The sequence below is a fragment of the Vanessa tameamea genome, chromosome 24 (assembly GCF_037043105.1).
Source record: "Vanessa tameamea isolate UH-Manoa-2023 chromosome 24, ilVanTame1 primary haplotype, whole genome shotgun sequence".
Taxonomy (NCBI): Eukaryota; Metazoa; Arthropoda; class Insecta; order Lepidoptera; family Nymphalidae; genus Vanessa; species Vanessa tameamea.
The window spans coordinates 2752156-2773034 of record NC_087332.1 but is presented as its reverse complement, the minus strand read 5'-3'; the positions used below and the strand labels follow the sequence as shown (position 1 = coordinate 2773034).

The following is a 20879-nucleotide window of genomic DNA, read 5'->3' as shown; positions in this document are numbered from 1 at the left end:
ATTATAAGATTAAAGAGCCTTTTACTTAAATAATTGATCAATTTATCAAAATGAAAAAAATCCTAAAAAATAAAAGATAAATCATGTATATCTTTTCTTGTATAGTAACAATTATTCTAGAGATTAAAAAATAAATGTATATTTTTTTCCATGAGTAATACGGAAAATCGGTTAAAACTGATTTTTCTCAATTTATTACTTAATTATTGTATTAGTTGTGTACGATTATAAAATTGTTAAAAGTAGAATTATAAATTTCGTGAATCTGTGCAATAATTAAATACCGTTTCATTTCATTTAGACATAACTAACTATAATATCGATTACCAAAACCTAGAACCCTAGACGAACCGTAACGTCAAAATTAGTTTGTTTATGTGTCATATGCCAGTGTCAATAGATTCACATTTTATTTCATACTTTTAATGGAAAATGTGTGATTTAAACGATAATCCAATTAAATTAAGTGTTAAGTGGAATGGAAAAGAATATGAGTTACCGGAATTGTCTCCGTCAGATTCGGTAGCGATGTTAAAAATCGCGATCGAAAATGCCACTGGTGTCCGACCCGAAAGACAAAAACTTCTCAATGTTAAGTTTCAGGGTAAATAATTCTTCTATTATTGCAAACAATATCATATATTTATACAAAAGAACAACTACAAACTACGATTGTGATTTTGATCTTACTGATCTTCGCTTCTTAATGATATTACTAGCTATATTAAAAACAAAAATGTCATTCTGTATATTGCAATTTGTAACTTGACTTCACATGCTGTTTTCTGATTACGAAACTACCGTAAATAAATCACCGTTATTATCTTTAGGTAAAGTGGCAACAGACAATTTTACATTGTCTGTCCTGAATCTTAAACCAAACCTCAAGATCATGATGATGGGCTCTCTAGAAGAAGCAATAGAAGGCGCCAGAACAAAACCAGATGTTGGTGATGAGGTGATCAATGACTTGGACATTGAGGAAGAAGAAGTAGATATTGAAAATCAGGAGGTATACAAATTATTATTAAATTCACACTTGTCGATTCTGTGAATTGCATTGTCTTATATATTAATATTGTATACTATAAACATCTCCTGTAATGTGCTGTGTCTTCTGATATAAGTTTTATATATATTATTTTAGCAGTTTCTGCAGTTCGGCATTACAAACAAAACCATTTATTATAGATTAATTTGATGATAATTACAAATGTTTAACACATGTTGTAAATTATTTTGCAGATTTACTTGACGAAAATAAACAAGAGAGTGCGGGATTACAAAATTAATGTGTTAAACGAACCTCGTCCAGGCAAAAGGTTACTCGTTTTAGATATAGACTACACTCTCTTTGATCACAGATCTGTTGCAGAAACTGGTAAGGATTATTTATTGTTAAACTAGATACTACCTATGAGTATAATGATTATGTTATATAGTGCATATGGTGTGAGATTAATGATCTAATGATTTATCTGGTATAGCTTTCTATCTGTCGACAGTAAGTGAAATGTCTGTATGGCACCTGCATCTATTTAATTTTATCTGTTCTTCTAACAGAGAGAGTTTATTTTTAATTTATGCATAATGCATTACCATTGTTTTGATTACAAAGCCTCACTACCATACAAATACACTCTTAGTGTTTTTATGTTGTTTACCTAATAATCACACTATGATGAAGTTTAAAGTCAAGGTTTCAATAAAAGTGCATAATATTTTATAATCAAGTTTTATTTTATTACTTCAGTTAATTTCTTAAGCAATTAAGTTATATAAAATTGTTAAAAAATGTATATTTGTTTTTTACCTCAGGTTACGAGTTAATGCGTCCTTATCTTCATGAGTTTCTCACATCTGCGTATGAGGATTATGACATAGTTATATGGTCCGCAACAGGAATGAAATGGATTGAAGAGAAGATGAAATTGCTCGGTGTTACGACCCATCCAGACTATAAAATTATGTTCTATTTAGATTACCTTGCTATGATTACCGTTCATACTGCAAAATATGGAACTATTGATGTGAGTAGGAAATATTAAATATATTCATATCAGATCTTCATGCAGTCCAATCTTGGTGCATAGAACCTTCTTATCAATTATCCTACCATATTACAGTTTGTATGTTGAGTGTGCCAGTGTAATTACTGGTAACTTCATAGATTTAATGTATATTTCTTGATAAATTGGTTCCCACCTATTTAGGTGGACCAATTTTGGTCTGCACAAGCTCAACCAAGTGAATTGAATTTATTTTTAATATATTTTGTTAAGTTGAGTCACAGTCTCTAAATGCTTTCCTAATCTGTATCTTTGTCGGTGAATACAATCACAGTCGACATCATGTACCATTATTTCTACCAGCCACAGATAATAATTCCTAATCTATACTAATACTATCAATGTGAAAGTAACTCTGTCTGTTTCACTGCCAAACCAATGAACCGAACTTGATGAATTTTTTTATGAAACAAACTTGAACAAGGAAGGAAATAGGCTAACACATGACAACCAATTCTTAAAACGCGAGCGAAACCACGAGCGACAACTAGTTATTTATAATTTTAAAAATATTGATTTGACCATCGAATTTGTTTACATAATTTTTTGGCATAAGTAGGTAGACAAATAAATGAGCCGTATGTTAAGTGGTCACCAATACACATTGACGCCGTATAAAAATACCGAAACACAACAATACAAGGTATTGCTGCTTGGCGGTAGAATATATGATAACCTACCCACGGTAGACGGATTTGCACAAAGTCACTACCACTGACTTAAGAATTTAAGCTTTAAAATGATTTATTTTCCAGGTAAAACCTCTAGGCGTTATTTGGGGTAAGTATCCACAATACACTTCAAAAAACACGATAATGTTTGACGATATCCGTCGAAACTTTATCATGAATCCGAAAAACGGTCTTAAAATCCGACCATACAGACAAGCGCATTTGAATAGAGAACGAGATAGAGAACTGCTGCTTTTATCTAACTATCTAAGAGAAATTGCTTATTATAGTGAAGATTTCGACAGTATAAACCATAAAAAGTGGGAAAAATACAGACCCGAAAAATACAGGACCCAGGCGGGTAATAAGAGAAAGGCTGAGGACAGTCCGTCTTAAACGCAGGATTGACGATACAAATAATTGTAAGCCTTATTTAAAGGGCAATAAAGCTTATAACTTATCGCTTAAAAGACTGCGGAATTAAGACATGTGTTCACGCATCATGGATAGAGTAAAACGATTTTGAAAATTTTTAGAAATATAAAGAATTTTTTGTTACGGATGTAATTTCAAATGCATTGTCTTTGGATCATTCCAAAACTTTTTTTAATAATAGGCAAAATACACACATTCGATTCAACTTTCCACAAAATTTCCACTTATTCAATTATTGACTTAATTTCTAGTCGCGATTTTTCACTAATTCAGCTTAATTTGCTTGGAGAATGTATGTTAATTTTTTACTATTTGAATGTATTTTCATAGTAAGTATATTGAAAAAATATGAATGTTGCCAGGACTAAAGATCGAATGTGTGCTCTTCGTCTTAATTATTTATAAAAATAATTTAGCAATTCAATATAAGAGGTATTAAAAAAATTACGTTATTTTAAAGTGTTATGTCGTATTTTCTTGTTTTTTTACTGCTAAACAAATTTAAGTTAATATTAATCCATTTTTAGAATAAATATGTGTGTTATAGTTTCATATAATAGAACAACGTAGATAATAATTTAAACTATAAATACTTAAAAAAATAATCTTAAGGATATATTATGTAACGTTTATTACATATATATGACATGAAAAGTAAATTATTTATTTATTTATTAAAATCTTAGCGGTTATTTACGTATATGGTTTTAAAAAAAGAATATGTCGTCTGATGTAAATTTTATTATCTGTAACGATTCTCTTTTTTAATCGAATTATTATTGTGTAGCGAACAAATAGACAAATATAGCATATTTTTGTGTATCGTAGCAATATAGCATGTGCGTAAATTTGTGTGTGTTTATTTAATCCATCGTCAATGAATATACGACATAAATGTTATATTTTTCTCATATCTCCCTTTATAAATAATTACGAACCAATTATGTCTTTTTTTTTTAAATTTTTTCGTGATGTTAATTTTAGTAGAATAAAAAAAGAACAAGTTAAACAACTTTAAATTTGTTTTACTACATTACAATAATAAAATTGAGTAATATATGTATTCCCAAACGTATCTATATTAGATTAGCTTCTATTATTCGTATATCATATTCATAATCTATTATTAATAATATACTATTTTCCATGTCACATGAAATAATACAAAAAAATAGTATAATCGCAAATTTCTTAGAGAGTGTTCTTAAATAAACAAATAAATAGACCCCCATTTTTAAAATGGCGGAGAAAATTCAAAACAATATCCAAAAATCAAAAACTCAACTATTTTGTTAGGTATTATCAATTAAGAAATACGTACATATTAAATTTTTTTTTTTTAATATTACATTTTTTGTTAATATTACTTCATAATTAAATAAGAATTGATTATGGTGTACTTGTGATTGGATTAATAGGAAATATCTTCGACATTATACATATGCGTCACAGCATAATAGTACTATTCATATTTATATAATATTAAAATATAGTAGAATCACAATTATTTATGGAAAGAAAATGAGTCCGTTTATAATTATTCTGGATATCCACCAATTTGTAACGTATTAGAATATAGGACGAGATATACATTTAAAATATTTTGTAACATTGGTATAAACCTAATATAAATTCGTAGAAATCGCTTTTGTTTATTAAACAAACACGTTAAATATAAATTGATTGTCTTCGTGACGCATTTCAGTGAATCATATTTATAATTATTGTTACGCAGGTTCATTAGTATTTCCTCGTTTCTTCCTGTTACTATCAGCACAATTGTTCCATACATGATTTGGTTTCCTCATAACAAACACATTTCTCACTATTTTAAATAATTTAATTTTTAAAGTGAACTGAAAATAAATAGTAAAAAATGGATCCCGATTCGGATATAACATCGCAGTCGAAACGAGTGTCTAATAGAATAAGTTTAGTATCACCCGTTGAAGATAAACGTATATCAGCAATAAAAAATGAAAAGAAGGCAGATGAGTACGATTCATCAGAAAATGAATCGTCTGAAACAAACGGGATAAAAAAACCAGTACGCCAAAGTAAAAATCTATCTAAAGAAATTCTCATAACAAACGACGAAAATAATCAACAAACAACAGATTCATTAAAACAAGAAACAGTACCAACAGAAGAAAACTTTGAACACAATGAAGGTAAGCCATCAACTGAACTAAAAAATTCTAATGAAATAAAAGTAGCAGAAGCTGAAAACCATAATATTGTTATTGAAGTTGAAGGAAGACAAAAGAGCGAAGGATGCTGTGGATGTTTTGTAGAGGTTTGCTATTGCGTAACATGGTACTGGCGAATCATGACAAATTCCATAGTGTCTTGTTTTAGAAGTTGCGGCAGTTCCTTAAGCAATTTATGTCGCACGTGTGGTAAAAGCCCTAACAGAGCTAATGAGGATTCAGATGGGAATTATTTTTATAACGGTCTAAATGATACTTTCAATAATGAAGTTGACACAGACGCTTGTGGAAATTACAATGAGGTTAATGAAACTCCAAATATAATAAGTAATGATTGTTCGGTTCCCGATGGCAACGATGGTGGGTATGATAACTGTGGCGTCGATGCGAGTATTTATGACAAGTGTGTTGTCGATGGAGGTGTTAGTGACAACTGTGGCTGTGATAGAGATGGAAATGACAACGATGGTGTCGATGGGGGTGGTAATGACAACTGTGGTGTCGAAGGAGATGATAATACTGGTGCTTGCTGTGACTGTTAATTGAAAAATGAAAAAACAGCAGAAACTTAAGAAAAAGCATTACCATATAAGTACTTTGAATATGTTTGTATATTGAAACTAATTTAGTTATCGTAGCGCACACAGATCTACAATAACATATTAATTAGTATTATATTTTGTATGAATATTTATTATCTGTGTATCTATCCATCTGCCAGTTCGAGTAACACAAATCGCGGGCGGGAGAATATACAAATTGGCGCGGTGTCAAGACGGTGTGTGCATAGCGGGCTGGTACCTATACAAAATATAATATCTTTCATCTAATTTTTAATACCGAACCTACATCACGGGTTAAAAGATGAAAATTACAGTAATAATTTTTATTGTTGAAATGAAAAACAAAATAATTTTCTGGTATGTAAACATAGATATGTCAATAGATTCTTGATCATAATATGTATATATATATTATTTTTTTTATTTCAAGGCGAGAAATAAATTTATGTCAAATTACTAAAATAATTTTACTCTTACATTTTATGTTAAACGTTTAAATACAACAATAATTATTTGTCAAATAACACAAGTTATAATAAATAATGGAGTCGATCCGAATTAACTATTGCACATTTTTGAGATAGTTCATGTTGCAGTCCGAGAGAAAGCTGTCTTAGAGCACTTTTAAGCGAGCATTACCAGAACCTGAACCTATTACATGTCAGATTTGTTGATCTTCAAATGTCTACAGAAAATAATTATGACAATATGAATATTTAATTCACAATATTTTTATTAAGTTTTAGACAATGTTTCTGTTTTATCGGTTTTAATCTTTATTATAATAAAATAAATTGTAATTATAAGTAATTTTCAATGAATAAAAAAGTACAAAAATCTTTACTATTAATCTGTGGTGCATATGCCAAAGCTGTTTACTTGTTTATGTATATTATTCAACTTTTAGATAACGTTACCTACTATTAAAACATTATCAATTTGAGAAAAGAAAACAAAAACGTTATCGAGATATTTACTCTTCAACGATACCAATTATTATTCAACTATGAGAATCATAGCTGAACACTTTTTAGATACGATTTTATTTTTAATTATGATGAATATATAAATATTGGTAAGTTATTATTCACAATATTTCTAAATATACTGTAGGAATTGCATTCTACATTATTGTTCATACAAGCGCATACGGCGCTTACCCAGCGCGCTCTATCGGATTTTCGTGTCAACACACGAAATGAACATACGAAATTGCGGCGTCGTCATTGGTCGAAAAATCGAACATTTAATTCGTAGTTTAATTTCCAAAATATTTTCAATTATAATGTATAACTTTTAATTGGCTGAATCATAATTTTTATCATTGTAAATTGTGTAACTTTCTATTGGTAGAAAAGTAAGCGTTTTCTTTGGACGAAAGAATTTGTGAATATGCACTGTAATTATTTCATTGGATAATATTATTCCTAGTTTTTGTATATATATCGACACATTTTCCAAATAAAATCATTTCAATCCGACCAGCAAGAAAGTGTTCTTTTACTCAAGAAATATCTACGAATAGTAACAACAAGTAAGCTAGGGACCAGTACCCCTACAATACCATAAAGTGAGGAGTAAGTTTTTATTCCAATTAGATAAACAGGCAACACCAATCATATATGCAGTAAAGGCTTGACGAAAAATAAATGATATTATTTTCCCTAAAAAGGCGAGGAACCCAGCCAGTGGGACATATATACAGATTGTAACATAATTAACTTTTACTTAGGACAATTGACAATAAAAAAATATAGCAATTTTGTTATATGACGTAAAATTGTAATTATGTTTTTAATTACTTTTCCAACAACCAAAAATAATGCTTTTTATTATTTTCGTTTTATTTATTTGATACTTTTAAACGTTGCTGTCAAGTGTCATCAGTTTTTAAATAAAGTGACAGTAATAGTAAAGTGTCAAAATCTAAAACAACAAATGAACAAACTATGATACCTATAATATATATATATACATATTGAAGTATCGTATTGACTATCGAAAAATAATAAAATGTTACTCACAAGTTCAGAACTGGCACCCATAGAGTATAATTATAAACTTCATAAGGAAAATTCACGAACGACTTACAAACCCGAAAGACAAGGATTTGAATGCGTCATAGAATATTTTAAACTTTGAGTGCTTTTTAATTATATTACGAATCAATACTCTAATGGATACGAAAATAAACTATACAGGGCTTTATAAATGTAAATGTCTCTTTATATATTTTTCTAATAACAAAACTGATTATACTTGACGGTACGAATAAAAAATATTTTAGATATTTTTTTAAGAGTTAAAATGTCAACCGTTGTTACGTCACAACCTCGAGCCCAGGACACTACAGAGAACCAAGATGATAGTGCAAAGACAATAATAAATCATGAAGAGAATGAAGCACGTAAAAAAACAACCGAAAACATAGATGAGATAGGAGAGGCATGCTGTTGTGTTTTGGAGTCTACCGAGGATATGTGGTGTTTGTGTCAATGTATAACATGGTGCTTTCGTAGTTTGGGTCATTGTACTGAAGATTGTTGTGAAGGTTGTGCTGAATGTATAAGCAATTGCTGTGAAAATAGTGGAGAAACAAGTATCCAGGCTGATGATGGCTGTTTTTGCTGTGACTGTGATTGTAGTGATTAGGGGAACTCCGAAGTTAAACTTTTGTATTTATATTTAAGGTTTATATTGACAAAAAAAGGCTTTACATATTTTCCTAATTCATTAAAATTGGTGAAATCTTGATGGTATCCCTTGAAAATTATCCATCTATATGTAATATTACTATTTGGTAAAGTTGTTACTGCATGCGGCTCCTGGGCTGTGCTTCGGACAGCCCTCATAATGGATCATTTGACAAACACTCAATTTAAAAATATTTGTAAAGTATTGCAATTTTATTCTTTAACTGTAATATAATCTAACCGTTTGTGTGTCAAATTATATTATAAGAAATGATAAATAAATTATTTATAGCTTCAGTTATTTATATTAAGATGAAAAAGAATATTCATAATTTTGCCAAATGATAAAAAAAAAAACAAATGGCAACATTTGTTTTTTTTTTATCATTGAAAGAATTTTATTCATGCTATAAAGTAATTTTTGATAAGATGACTATTGTTAATCTCTTGGTAACCCGAGGTGTTTACTAACAAGTAAGCTAATAATATATTTGTCGACAATAATTTTACAATTAATTTTTAACTACTCCATTGATATTACAAATAATTATTTGTTTTTTATATTTCATTCTCGAATCAATTAACTTTTAAGAAGTCTTCATAATTATTATTATCAATAAATTTTTTTATACATTTACATAAATATTTTAGCAGATGAAAGTTGTACAAACATACTTTTTTATATTAAAATCTTCATCGTTGCCAACCTTTGTTATAGACATAATTTTGTAAAAATATATATACCTGTATGTTAAAATACTATATTAATTGTTAGTAATGAATAAATATGTATTATATTAATTGACACTTATATAGTCCATATTATAAAAATATATACAAACTAACCTATGTTATGTAGAATTAATTTATTCATGTAAGTACTTAAAAAATATTATATTGTGACTGTCAAACAGCAATTATTGTTATGCATTCAGATGAATAAGAATATACTTTTTATTTTGTTTTTGTTTTTACAGTTCTTAAAATAAATTGGGGTTTAATACTCTATTAGTGTTATAGCTTTAAAAGCTAGTATATTTTTCGTAGGTATCCATTATTATGTAGTTATGATATGAATTGGTTATTTACATAGCTGCTGCATATATAATACTAGTAGTCGCCCGTGGCTCTGCTCGTGTCTTGGGTTTAGTCATCAGGTGTGACATAAAAAAGCCCGTGTACTTCCTTGCGCTTCAAGCTTGCTTCATTCCAAAGTTCATCAAATTCGGTTAAATGGTTTGGCCGTGAAAGAGCAACAGACGAGAGTTACTTTGCATTCATAATATCAGTATAGAAAGCTGTATTTAAATATAAAATTTACTTACTATTAAACAGTACTTAAATTAAAATAATTCATACAGATTTGTAAAACTTGTACCGAATGGAAATAAACAAAACAACAGCCTACAATCATGCCAGAGGTCACTCACAAAATATCGCGCGCCCCATTCATTATTTTTTAATAAATATTTTTTTTTTGACCTGAAGAGTGCAGTTTGTGATGCGCGCCCACAGGATAATATGAAGGCTACATTATAAAGTAACTTGGTATGCCCCCAGTAGAGAGGAAACTCTGATGGCATAAACTGGGTAATGTAGAATTCGTATCCATTAGAACCACCGCCATTGCTGTTTTCGCCACGGATCGGAGGGTCTGCGGGGATCGTGTCGATCTCTTCCAGCGCGCGTGCTAGGATTATTTCCGCCTCGTAGGATATTGTGCGATATAATCGCACTATGCGGACGGCACACTCTTCGCTGCGAACTTTCGAACTTAGTCCTGCAACAGCGGACGCCCGACAGTCTGTGACCAAACTTTCTCTCGGTCCCCCAAGGTTAGGCGGCATATTTGTCTGTCTGACTGGCTGATATTGCATTTGTGCATGGCACCCGCTACATACTTGATCCGGGGACAGGACACTCAAAACCTGGAAATTTGACTATTCGTAAGCCTAACCGCAGACCTTACTAACGACGGTTTTCATCACAAGTTCGGCGAGATCTTTGGTTCTCTCGAAACTCCTCAGATGCCAGTAAACATGTCGTCCGTATAAAAACGACGCTGATACCTTCAGAGAGAGTTATGCCCAGGACTACATAGTACTCTATATTCCACAACGGAGGCCCCCTAAAATGACCCCTGTGGGACCCCGCAGAACACCAACATAGACCCTACTCTAATAAAGCCTTCTGGCGTAACTAATCAGAGACAGGGATCTAGACATAGACAATTTTACTATTTTTTAATAATGGTTGTATTTCTATAACTAACGTTCACGAACGTAAAGTAATAATAAATGTAAACATATAGATTTATACACTGATCAAGCGCACCACGTCCGCCAGTCACACGTGAGCCAGTGGCGAGATTGGACGTCAGAAATATTCCTCTTGTGTGTGCGACATCAACACAAAAGCATAAAATGACTAAAAATAAAGCTTCTACAGTAAATGAAAGGTGATTTGAATTTATTTATTTGGAACACAAAACTGATTATATTGAGTACATACAATATATTATTCTCAAACATACATATATACACAAAAGCATAAAATGACTAAAAATAAAGCTTCTACAGTAAATGAAAGGTGATTTGAATTTATTTATTTGGAACACAAAACTGATTATATTGAGTACATACAACATATTATTCTACAAAAAAGAAAGCTAGACTATAATATTTCACTAAGCATGCAAAGAAAACGTAAGTACAATTAATTTAAAAATGAATAAAGTGCGTGATAATTCAGAAAAACTTAGACATTTGTGGGTGCATGATTTTTTAAACCTCTATATATGTGGCCAAGGAATTGTGAGCTTTAGATAGATGTCAATGTATTGCTACCTGAAAGTGAGCTTTCATCAAAGTATATTCAGAGGCTCGTAATAATAAATTTTAATTGCAAAGTTCGACTGCGTAGGCACTAATCATAACAAATTTTATCTGAATGAAACAACATCATTTGTGTATATTTCAAAAAAATAACACATAAAGTACACTATTTAGCTACTGTTTGGAAATCGTCCTGTAAACTTTGCAATGGATGTATCATGAAATAGTTTAAACTTTGATGGCATAGTTTTTTTTAATTATGTTGGAATCATTATTGTAATACTGACTCAAATATACGGGGCTTTCCAAAAAAAAAAAAATGTTACACAATATATGCCATTCAATATATTTTTTAAAATTAAGTTTTTTTTTAAATGGGCTACATGATTATAAGTGGTCACACCTACGCCCGTAGTAATTGACGCTTCAAGAAATAGTAATAGTTCCTTACATCGTTAACTTTAGCATCACTGTGTCAGTCACAATCATAGATAATACATATAAACTGAAAGTCACAATTAAAACTTGAACAAAAAATTCTAAGCATTGCTGTTAGGCAGAAGAATAACTGATGAGTGGGTGGAACCTACCCAACAGGCAATGAGACATTGGCACCAACTAACTAATAAAATTAATAAATCTTGACGGAATTAATAAAAAAATATTCGATTTTTTTAAGGATTACATTTAGTATTGTAACCTCGCAACCACGAGCGAAGGACTCTCCAGAAAAACAAAATGAAGAGTCAAAAGCAACTGTGATAATCAAAGAGGAGAACGAAGCACGTCAAAAAGGAAAGTGTTGCTCCTGTGAGTCTACGGATAATAAGTGGTGTATTTGTCAACGTATAGCCCGGTGCATGCGTACAACGTGTCGTTGTATTAAAGAATGTTGTTATTGTCGCTGTGAATGTGAGTACAGTAGTCACTAGTTATGAATTGAAGTGACTTATACAGGGAACAAGATTTAGAATGACAAAACAATACGCTTTACATTTTTTTCTGTTCCCTGAGAATTGACAAATTATCATTTTACAAAAACTATCTCAGAAATTATACTTAGGTGACAAACATCTTATTCTGCATATTAAAGATCATTTGACATTTTTTTTTTTTTACTTTATGACTGTAACCCAAAGTATTAAATCATTTTTGTGTCAAATGAGAATTAATTAATTTATAGATCCAGTGATTTGTATACAGGTTTAAAAAAATATTCATAATTTTGCCAAAAGATTAAGTTTGTTTAAATAAATTATTCATTTTCTTTTTTATCAAACAATAGAATTGTTTTCTTGTAATAAAATAAATTTACTTACGGTAGCTAATGTCCATTTTTTTTATCTTAACCAATAATTTTACGATTGACTTTGTTTAGACGTATTAAAATTAATTTAGTTTTTCTAAAGTGAAATTACAAAATATGAAATCAATCAAATACATTTTTAAAGAAAAAAGTATTTCAAATAAGTACATATATGTTATGATTTGAGTAATTTTACTTAAAATTTACTTTTTATACTTTTTCTATATGTTTATTTACCTAATTAAAATTAAGCGGTCACCCAAATGTTATAAGAGCCCAGATGGTTAGAACGCGTACGTGATGCATCTTAACCGATGATTGCGGGTTCAAATTCAGGCAAACTTTTCTGACTTTTCGTGTTTATAACGCATATTGTGTTCGGTGGTGAAGGATACCATCGCGAGAAAACTTGCATGTTTCTATTTTAAATGAAATTCTTATACATGTTTATCTATGCATTTGGACGTCAACCATCCATTTGGACCATATTACACCAACCAGCATTGAAGCAGCTTGGTGTAGTAAGGTCCAGACCTTCTCCTCAATGTGAGAGGAGGCCTTAGCCTAGCAGTGGGACATTTATAGGCTGTTACATAATTTTTTTTTATGCGAATGTCGTGGAAAAATATTTTTGTAAGTGTTAAAATGTCTTCTCAGTAGCCAACTTATGTTGTACACATAATAATGTATGTTCTATTTCAATAACAAGTGGGGTAAAGCAAGCAAAAGATTTTTTTTTTTTTGCTTGCTTTGACATTAAATTGACGCGATGTCATTGGTCACCCTAAAAAAACAATGGTATTGATTATAGATTCGCGAAAAATGGCGTATTTATTGAACATCTTCGTAGTTGTTATTGCAACTTCGGAAATAAAATTGTGAACACACTATTCCCACACTATTACAACACTTTGTATATCTAAAGGTTATATAATCAAGAACAATCCGACTGCATAATATAGTTGAAATATGAAAACCTAAGGTACCTAAGGTTAGTTAGGAAGGAATAAAGATAAACAAACCTTAGATTTGTTTATCTTTATTTCTTCTTCAATCGGAACAGGATATACATAGCAGGGCAGGTATATATTATTAATGTGTGAACACTTACTGAGCCTGAATTTGTTAAAGCATTTTATGTATAGTAATATATGGATTATTTTAGTGCCATTAAATCTTACAACATTGTGTTGTATTAATTTATTCATGTAAGTAGGTATTCAATAAATATTATTTTTATATTATGACTGCTGTTTTAACCACAATTGTTGTAATTGAGAAGAAAATTGTAATGTTTATTTTGTTTTAATTGATTGCCCTTTTTTACATTTTTGTATCTTTATAAAGTTATTGTCTTATTTAAGGATGTATGTAAGATCAAATCCGCAGTACATCTGTTTATATGTTATATTTCTAACCGTCTATTATAATTTAGTTTTAAATACCCAACACGCAGGTTCTCTTCAATGTATGAAAGAACAATTATAAATTTATATAAAGTATATAAATACTTTGGGGTGCAAGTAAAACCTTAGGTAGGTAAAGAAATTGTAAGTCTGTTAAGGCCTCCTCTTTATTCCACTCCAATACCGGATACATTTGTGGCAGATATCAAGCGAGACATTCATGTTTCCTCACGACTTTACTTCACCTCCGAAGAGACGGTGCCGGGTTTGATATCTTCCGTTAAGATTAACTTTTCCGATTCTATGTCCAATAGAATAAGTAAGCGTATACAAAATAGTTCCATTTTTAATTTTGGTCCTTCGAGTCGGATAAAAATATTACACGAGTTATGGAATAATAAATACTTCGTAATAAAATTAAATCTTTTAAAAAAGTGATCCGATAGGAACCCACCGCAGACGTTTATCGACGTGGTTTTTGCCATAAGTACTCCTCGTTCTACAATCGAAAGTAGATCGAGGTTGCGAAGACACACTACTTCGCATAATGAAGAGGAACAGTTTATTGTTAAGATACCGTTAAAAGAAGCAAATGAAGTTTTAGGCGAATCATTATACGAATGAAATGACTACGACGATGCAGTCAGGACATTTCGAACTTCGCAAATGGTTTCAATTTTATGGGCGATTAGTCACACGGAGCTACGATAACATTGTATGCGAGTGCACCGTCGCACACTTATAAATAACTAACGCTTAGCCATAGCAATAGTCATAAAACCACAGGTAGGTATAGATTAGTAGTACTGATTTTGAATCTTATAGTAAAGTCAACCTATTACAAAGGGCATAATTTTGGCGCACAAGTCCCAAATTTCGATTCCCTTTAGGTATTTAAGTCCATTTATTTTACAGCAAAAAAATTATTTCAACAACTGTGCCATTACAGTTTGAGTTAGAGGGATGACGTCGTATCTAGCGTTATCGCACATCAATAGAACCAGTTTTGTGCGTCTCTGCCATTTCAGAAAACTATTTGAATACCTTGCTATGTTATGAGTTATAATTAGTATGCATATTTTGATGCCTCGCAAACATCTTACGGCGCGTGTATATACTTTCTCGCAATAAACCCTAATTATCATATACAGTATTCCGTGATTAGAACATCTAGGAGCTATGGTGGTTGTATCTGTGTGTGATATAGTTGGAATTTCGCATCACTGAAATTTTAATCATGCAATATCTTGGTCAACTCCAGAGTATTTCACGGTTACCAGTAGCATTAAGTTGGCTGCGCATGCCGCTAACATTACTAAAAACCTTTGTTCACAATAGGACGATAGACTTTCACGATTTGACCCAAGAGATTCCATGGCGTCACCAAAGCAGGAAAGAAAACTCAGCTGACTTCGTTTCGAGTAGGTTTGTAAGTTTAAAGGAGCTCTGTTTTTCCATTCGAACTGTTACTGAAAAATCTTCAGTAACAATCTGGGGTCTGGATAAGTATACACTCCCTTACCTGAGAAAGCAAGTAAAACCGTGTGGCTGAACTATATTCTGTCGATTCGGATTTCCCATCCCATGGGATTTTGAGACTGAGGGAATGGAGAGTGCATCTGCGTTTGCATACACGTTTGTCTGTGTGCATGTTTGTCAGTGTGTTTGTTGTGCACTCAATGCCTTGCGTAGTGGTCTCCCCTGAGATTTTCCGCCTTGGCCGAATCATTAATCGATCAACGGTCAAGACGATGTTACTGGTCAAAGTCAAAAATCTTTATTCAATATGGAAGTGATTACACTTGCTTACCGGTCCGGAAATTAACACCTCGGACTTGAGAAGAACCGGCGAAAGAAACTCAGCACGATATATATATATATATTTTAATTTCATTTTCTAGTATAGTATATACATATATATTTCATGTTTTCATATAAAATAATAATAAACATACTTTCGTTATTTGAAACAGGAACACCGTATATCATTATCGAGGTTAAAATGAAACAGCATTTTTGTCAACACATTTGAATTTTAATCACATCACAATACATAATAAAATGACTAGACATCGATTTTCATAACAGTTTATAATTTGATAAAAATTAAATCATTTTGATACCTAGTCCTAAAGAGTATTACAATTCATAAATAGTGGAGATATTCTCTAGGAACAAATCCGTAAACTTGACACTTGTACAGTGATTCCTACAATTTGCTTCGCAAAATCTGTATGGATCAGGCGCAATAATGAATTCTGACAAAAGTAACAGATTTCATTCATTTGTTTCTAGTAAAATTTAAATATATGATTACTGTAAATATTTCGTATTTTTATTTTGCAAGTATGTATTACTAATAGGTGAGCATTTGCGATATATTTTAGTGTGCAAATTGGCAGTCTCGCTAATTCGGACCTTCGAATATTCGGATGAAAAAAAGCTATAAGATAAATTAATTTAATTTAATTGTCAATACTATTTATGACGATTAAGATTTCAACCTGCTAACTGAAGTATGGTTAGAAAAACAAAACATGTTAGAAAATTAAAAATTATTTTCATTTTTTTTTAATTGTAAATAATTTTTAATGTTTTTAATTTGCGTAATTTATTTTTAATGTCTGCTTTTGCGAATACCTGCTAATACGATAAATGCTTAACCTGTGTATAAACAACATATATATTCAAACTAATTTGTACGTGAGATTAATAAAAATATATTAACATAGAACATCGGTACATCTTCAGAGCTAAACTAAGCTTAGTTAAAATTAATGGATGGTTTATTTGCAAAAATCTTTGTCGATATCAGAAATGTTATTGTTAATTTTGTTATCCGTATATAATAGATTGTTTTGGTAAATTTACAATTTGTACAAATTAGTTTGAATTGCAAAATAATAAACTATTTATTTCGTTATGAAAATAATTTATCGCATCGCTTATTTTAGTAGGAACCAATTGTCTATGCATGTGTTCGTAAAGCAAATTGAAATGCAGTGAAAAATATTTAAACTTATTGTGTAATAACATTGAAACTTATTCACTATATTTTCTTCTGTAATGTGAATTCACTCTAACTATAATGATTGGCTCAATTGTGTAGAATCTCATAAAAAACAGATAACTATTGTAAAAAGATTCTACATACTGCAAAAAATGCATAAAATTTAAATATTTTTCTATTGGATAAAATATTTAAAGATCATTTTATAGAAATTTATAAATGATTTTTTTTATATTTATTAAATCTAGGTGTATATACGATTATTTAAATCATAGTTATATATATATATATATTTGTTAGAGACGAGGGGAGTTAGTCAGTTGTCATAAGATTACCTTCCTGTAAGTATTTATAATGTTTTCATCAAATATGAAATGTTTATCATTTATTTTGCTCAAAGCGATTAACAGTCACTCATAGTCTATTCCAATCGGAGCAGGAATGAGTATAAACAAATTTATATTTACGTATTCCATGCGATTTGCTAATAACTCCGCTATATTTTATTATGTCTTTATTTAAAATACATCATTATTCCAATTATTCTTCTTAAAAGTGCAGATAACAGCGCCGTCGACGTTCAAAATGGTATACCAAAAAGAAAAATGAATATCATAGATTATTCAAGCTCTCGACCAATGATATCGCGTCAATTTACACAATAGTTTATTTGTCTTTTGTCCTCTTGCGGTTGGAATAGACTATCAGTTCACAAGTTTTCTTTGTAGATATATGCAGAACTAGTGATGGCCTCCTCTGACCCCTCGCGCCACCCATACACAATATTAATATTTTGGAACTATTTCAAATACATAAATAAATAGTGTATTGCTCTTTGGTTAATGCATCTAGGTTATCTTGATTGCCTTATTTAAATAAAATAAAATTTTCAACGGCAATTTGAAACAATTACTTCTACAATAAATCTATGTTTATACGGACACGTACGAGATATTATTTTATTAATTTGAACACTACACAACATTAAGACAAATTTTATTAAAATACACGTTAACTCTACCATGGAATGAATTATAAATTATCTGTTGGATTATAAATATTATTTATTTATAAAATTAATTTTCTAAAAAGCTAATCTCAGAACAGTAAGTACAATAATATTTAGATTGTTGTTAGATACTTAAAAGTGTATTCGCAATTTTATTTATAATATTGTTATAAATGTTACAGTTTAGACGAAATTACTTTTGACTAAAACATGCTTAGCTTATTTCTTTATAAATTAATTTATTTGTGTGTAGTTTATCTTTGAACACACACATACACAGTAATGAACATGCTTAACTTTTTTAAAGCAAATTATATTAAATCATTTTAAATGTAGCAGTTCATAAATGATTCGCTACTGATCTCTTTTTTTTAAAGTTTAGGAGTTTATTAAACCAAGGTGCGCAACAGATAGCATAAGATAGATTGTGTCGTGAAGAAATGTTCTAACCCACAGAACCCACTGGTGAAATTGATTAAGATTAAAAATTGCCATTAAATAGCTTTAGAGTAATGATCATAACATTATGGAACAGGGTAACCATTAAAATAATTATATGAATTATATATAAAGTTACAATAAAAATGTTTTTATGATTTAAATCATGAAAACTTGTATTCCATTGGGATGGAACATATATGCACAACGTAGTCCAATTATAAACAAATTAAACTAGAAAAATTCTGCAATGGATTGCCCGAGCTTAACGCTTGGATTTTTGGTGTATACATTACAATCACATTAACCGGTGTTTCCGGTCAAAAGCAGTTTAAACCGGTTATAAGTTTCATCATTATAGACTTATTCGCTCACAGGGACGCCTCTCTACGTTAAAATATTTTTGACGTGTATTAGCATGTGTGAGTGACGTTCGTACTTGCAATATGTCTTAGTGTGCGTGTGTACCGACAAGACCATGAACACGACGACCGTAAAGAGTACCGACAGAAAAAAAGTACAAGTTACGTTATATTTATTAAGTTTATTTAATTAAAAATTCCGATAATTTAATGAGGTATACATATATAACATATTCGATATAATTTATAATATACTTACTATTCTGAGTATCGTTATAATTTACTAATCCTACGTTAATAACGACTATTTATTAACTAAACTAGCTTCAATTATGGAAGCTATAGGATTATTCTTCATTATTATTACAATACGACACATAATTATTTTGTATTATAACAGGTACTGTGATAAATTTTACTAAAATACATATTTGTTAACTAAATCCTTAAAACTTATGCAATAAAATCCGACTCGAATGTCTGTTTATTGATACTTATTTAACTGTATCAATAAACAGACATCCGAGTCCAGATTTAAATGAGTATTGTAACACTGAAATAAGGCTATGTATTAAAAAAAGTTTAGATAACTATTTTAAATAAGTAAAAAAAAAAAATAATGCCCCTAAAATGTCTTCAAAATTTAATATATTGTGTTAATCATAGTTAAACTAAAATTTACGGTTACGGTACTATAATTGAATCTGAAAGATTATAACTGTTGAACTCGATTTTCACTCGAATGAAGTCCATAATATTTACATTGCAATATTAATAATTATAAAGTTATGACAACACTGTTCGAACAAATTTTAATATAATTAAATATAACGAGATAATATATATTTTGTTTAATCGTGCATATTTATTTTATATTTAACTTTACAGGAAAATAAGTACCGTCCGCATACATTCTGTTTGCGTTATTGTCTTTGTATGTTAACATACAAAAACAATCACATATATAAAAAAGAAAATATTTCGTCTCTTTTACGTGTCAATCGGTAAAAATTATTTATGTCAAATTAAATCTTTTTTTTTTACTACGGTGTAAACTGTACAATTACTACCTTTACTTTTATTATTTAAAAATTTCGTCTCTATGGTTAAAAAAATCACTAACGACAATGATTATAGAGTTCTATCAATGCAGATATCTATGATCGAATTGCCAGAATATACTTATTGATGCATTTCGCAAATCAATTACCCTGTGGTATTACTTTGGCTCAATTTTACATAAGATTCATTACGTCATTAAATTCGAATTAAAAAGTTTTTAAGCGAGTGAAAAATGAAGGACTATTAAAGTATATATTATTAAAGTATGATAATATAATTATATTAATAGATTAGTCATAGACACCAATTAAGATATGTGAAAAAAGATTAGCATATTTTTAGAGAAATATAAATTAGTATAACAATTAATTTAAAGTCGTTGGAAACAATATCATAGTAATTGACAAATATAGTAAAAACTATTAATAAATTATGACTTGAACATTAAGCTGTCTATTATGAGACAGATTAAAAATATATTAGCAACATTTAGCGGCCATTTTGAAAAAAATAAGCTTCAAGGATAAATTCGTACCTTTTTATTAGTTTTCATTGTTACTCAGTTAAAAAAAAAAATACTCAAAATTAAATGAGTGGCGCAATTTAAAATCATAACGAACAAAACCAACTTATTGCTATCTTTTTTTAACTTAATACAAGAGAAAGAGATAAGAATTATTAATATTATTAATTTATTAGATAATTTAGTCTTGACAAATTACTTCAGAATACTTTATAGTGCTTGATTTAATATATTTACCAGCTAGACGGTTGTAGTTGTAGTCTTAAGAATGTTTAGAGAGAGATAGAA

The 20879-nt window shown here is 29.9% G+C and overlaps 2 protein-coding genes across 2 annotated transcripts in view; both read left to right on the top strand.

Annotated features, from left to right (window-relative positions):
* The window catches only part of LOC113398066 (H/ACA ribonucleoprotein complex subunit 2-like protein), a 167251-nt gene that overhangs the window by 38732 nt on the left and 107640 nt on the right, over positions 1-20879 (top strand). The gene's annotated exons all lie outside the window — the stretch shown is intronic.
* On the top strand, positions 359-4068 carry LOC113398068 (ubiquitin-like domain-containing CTD phosphatase 1). Its single transcript, XM_026636643.2, has 5 exons — positions 359-604; positions 831-1012; positions 1246-1381; positions 1819-2030; positions 2825-4068. Exons 1-5 carry the CDS (start codon positions 433-435, stop codon positions 3134-3136), a joined length of 1014 nt encoding a protein of 337 aa, XP_026492428.2. The 5' UTR covers positions 359-432; the 3' UTR covers positions 3137-4068.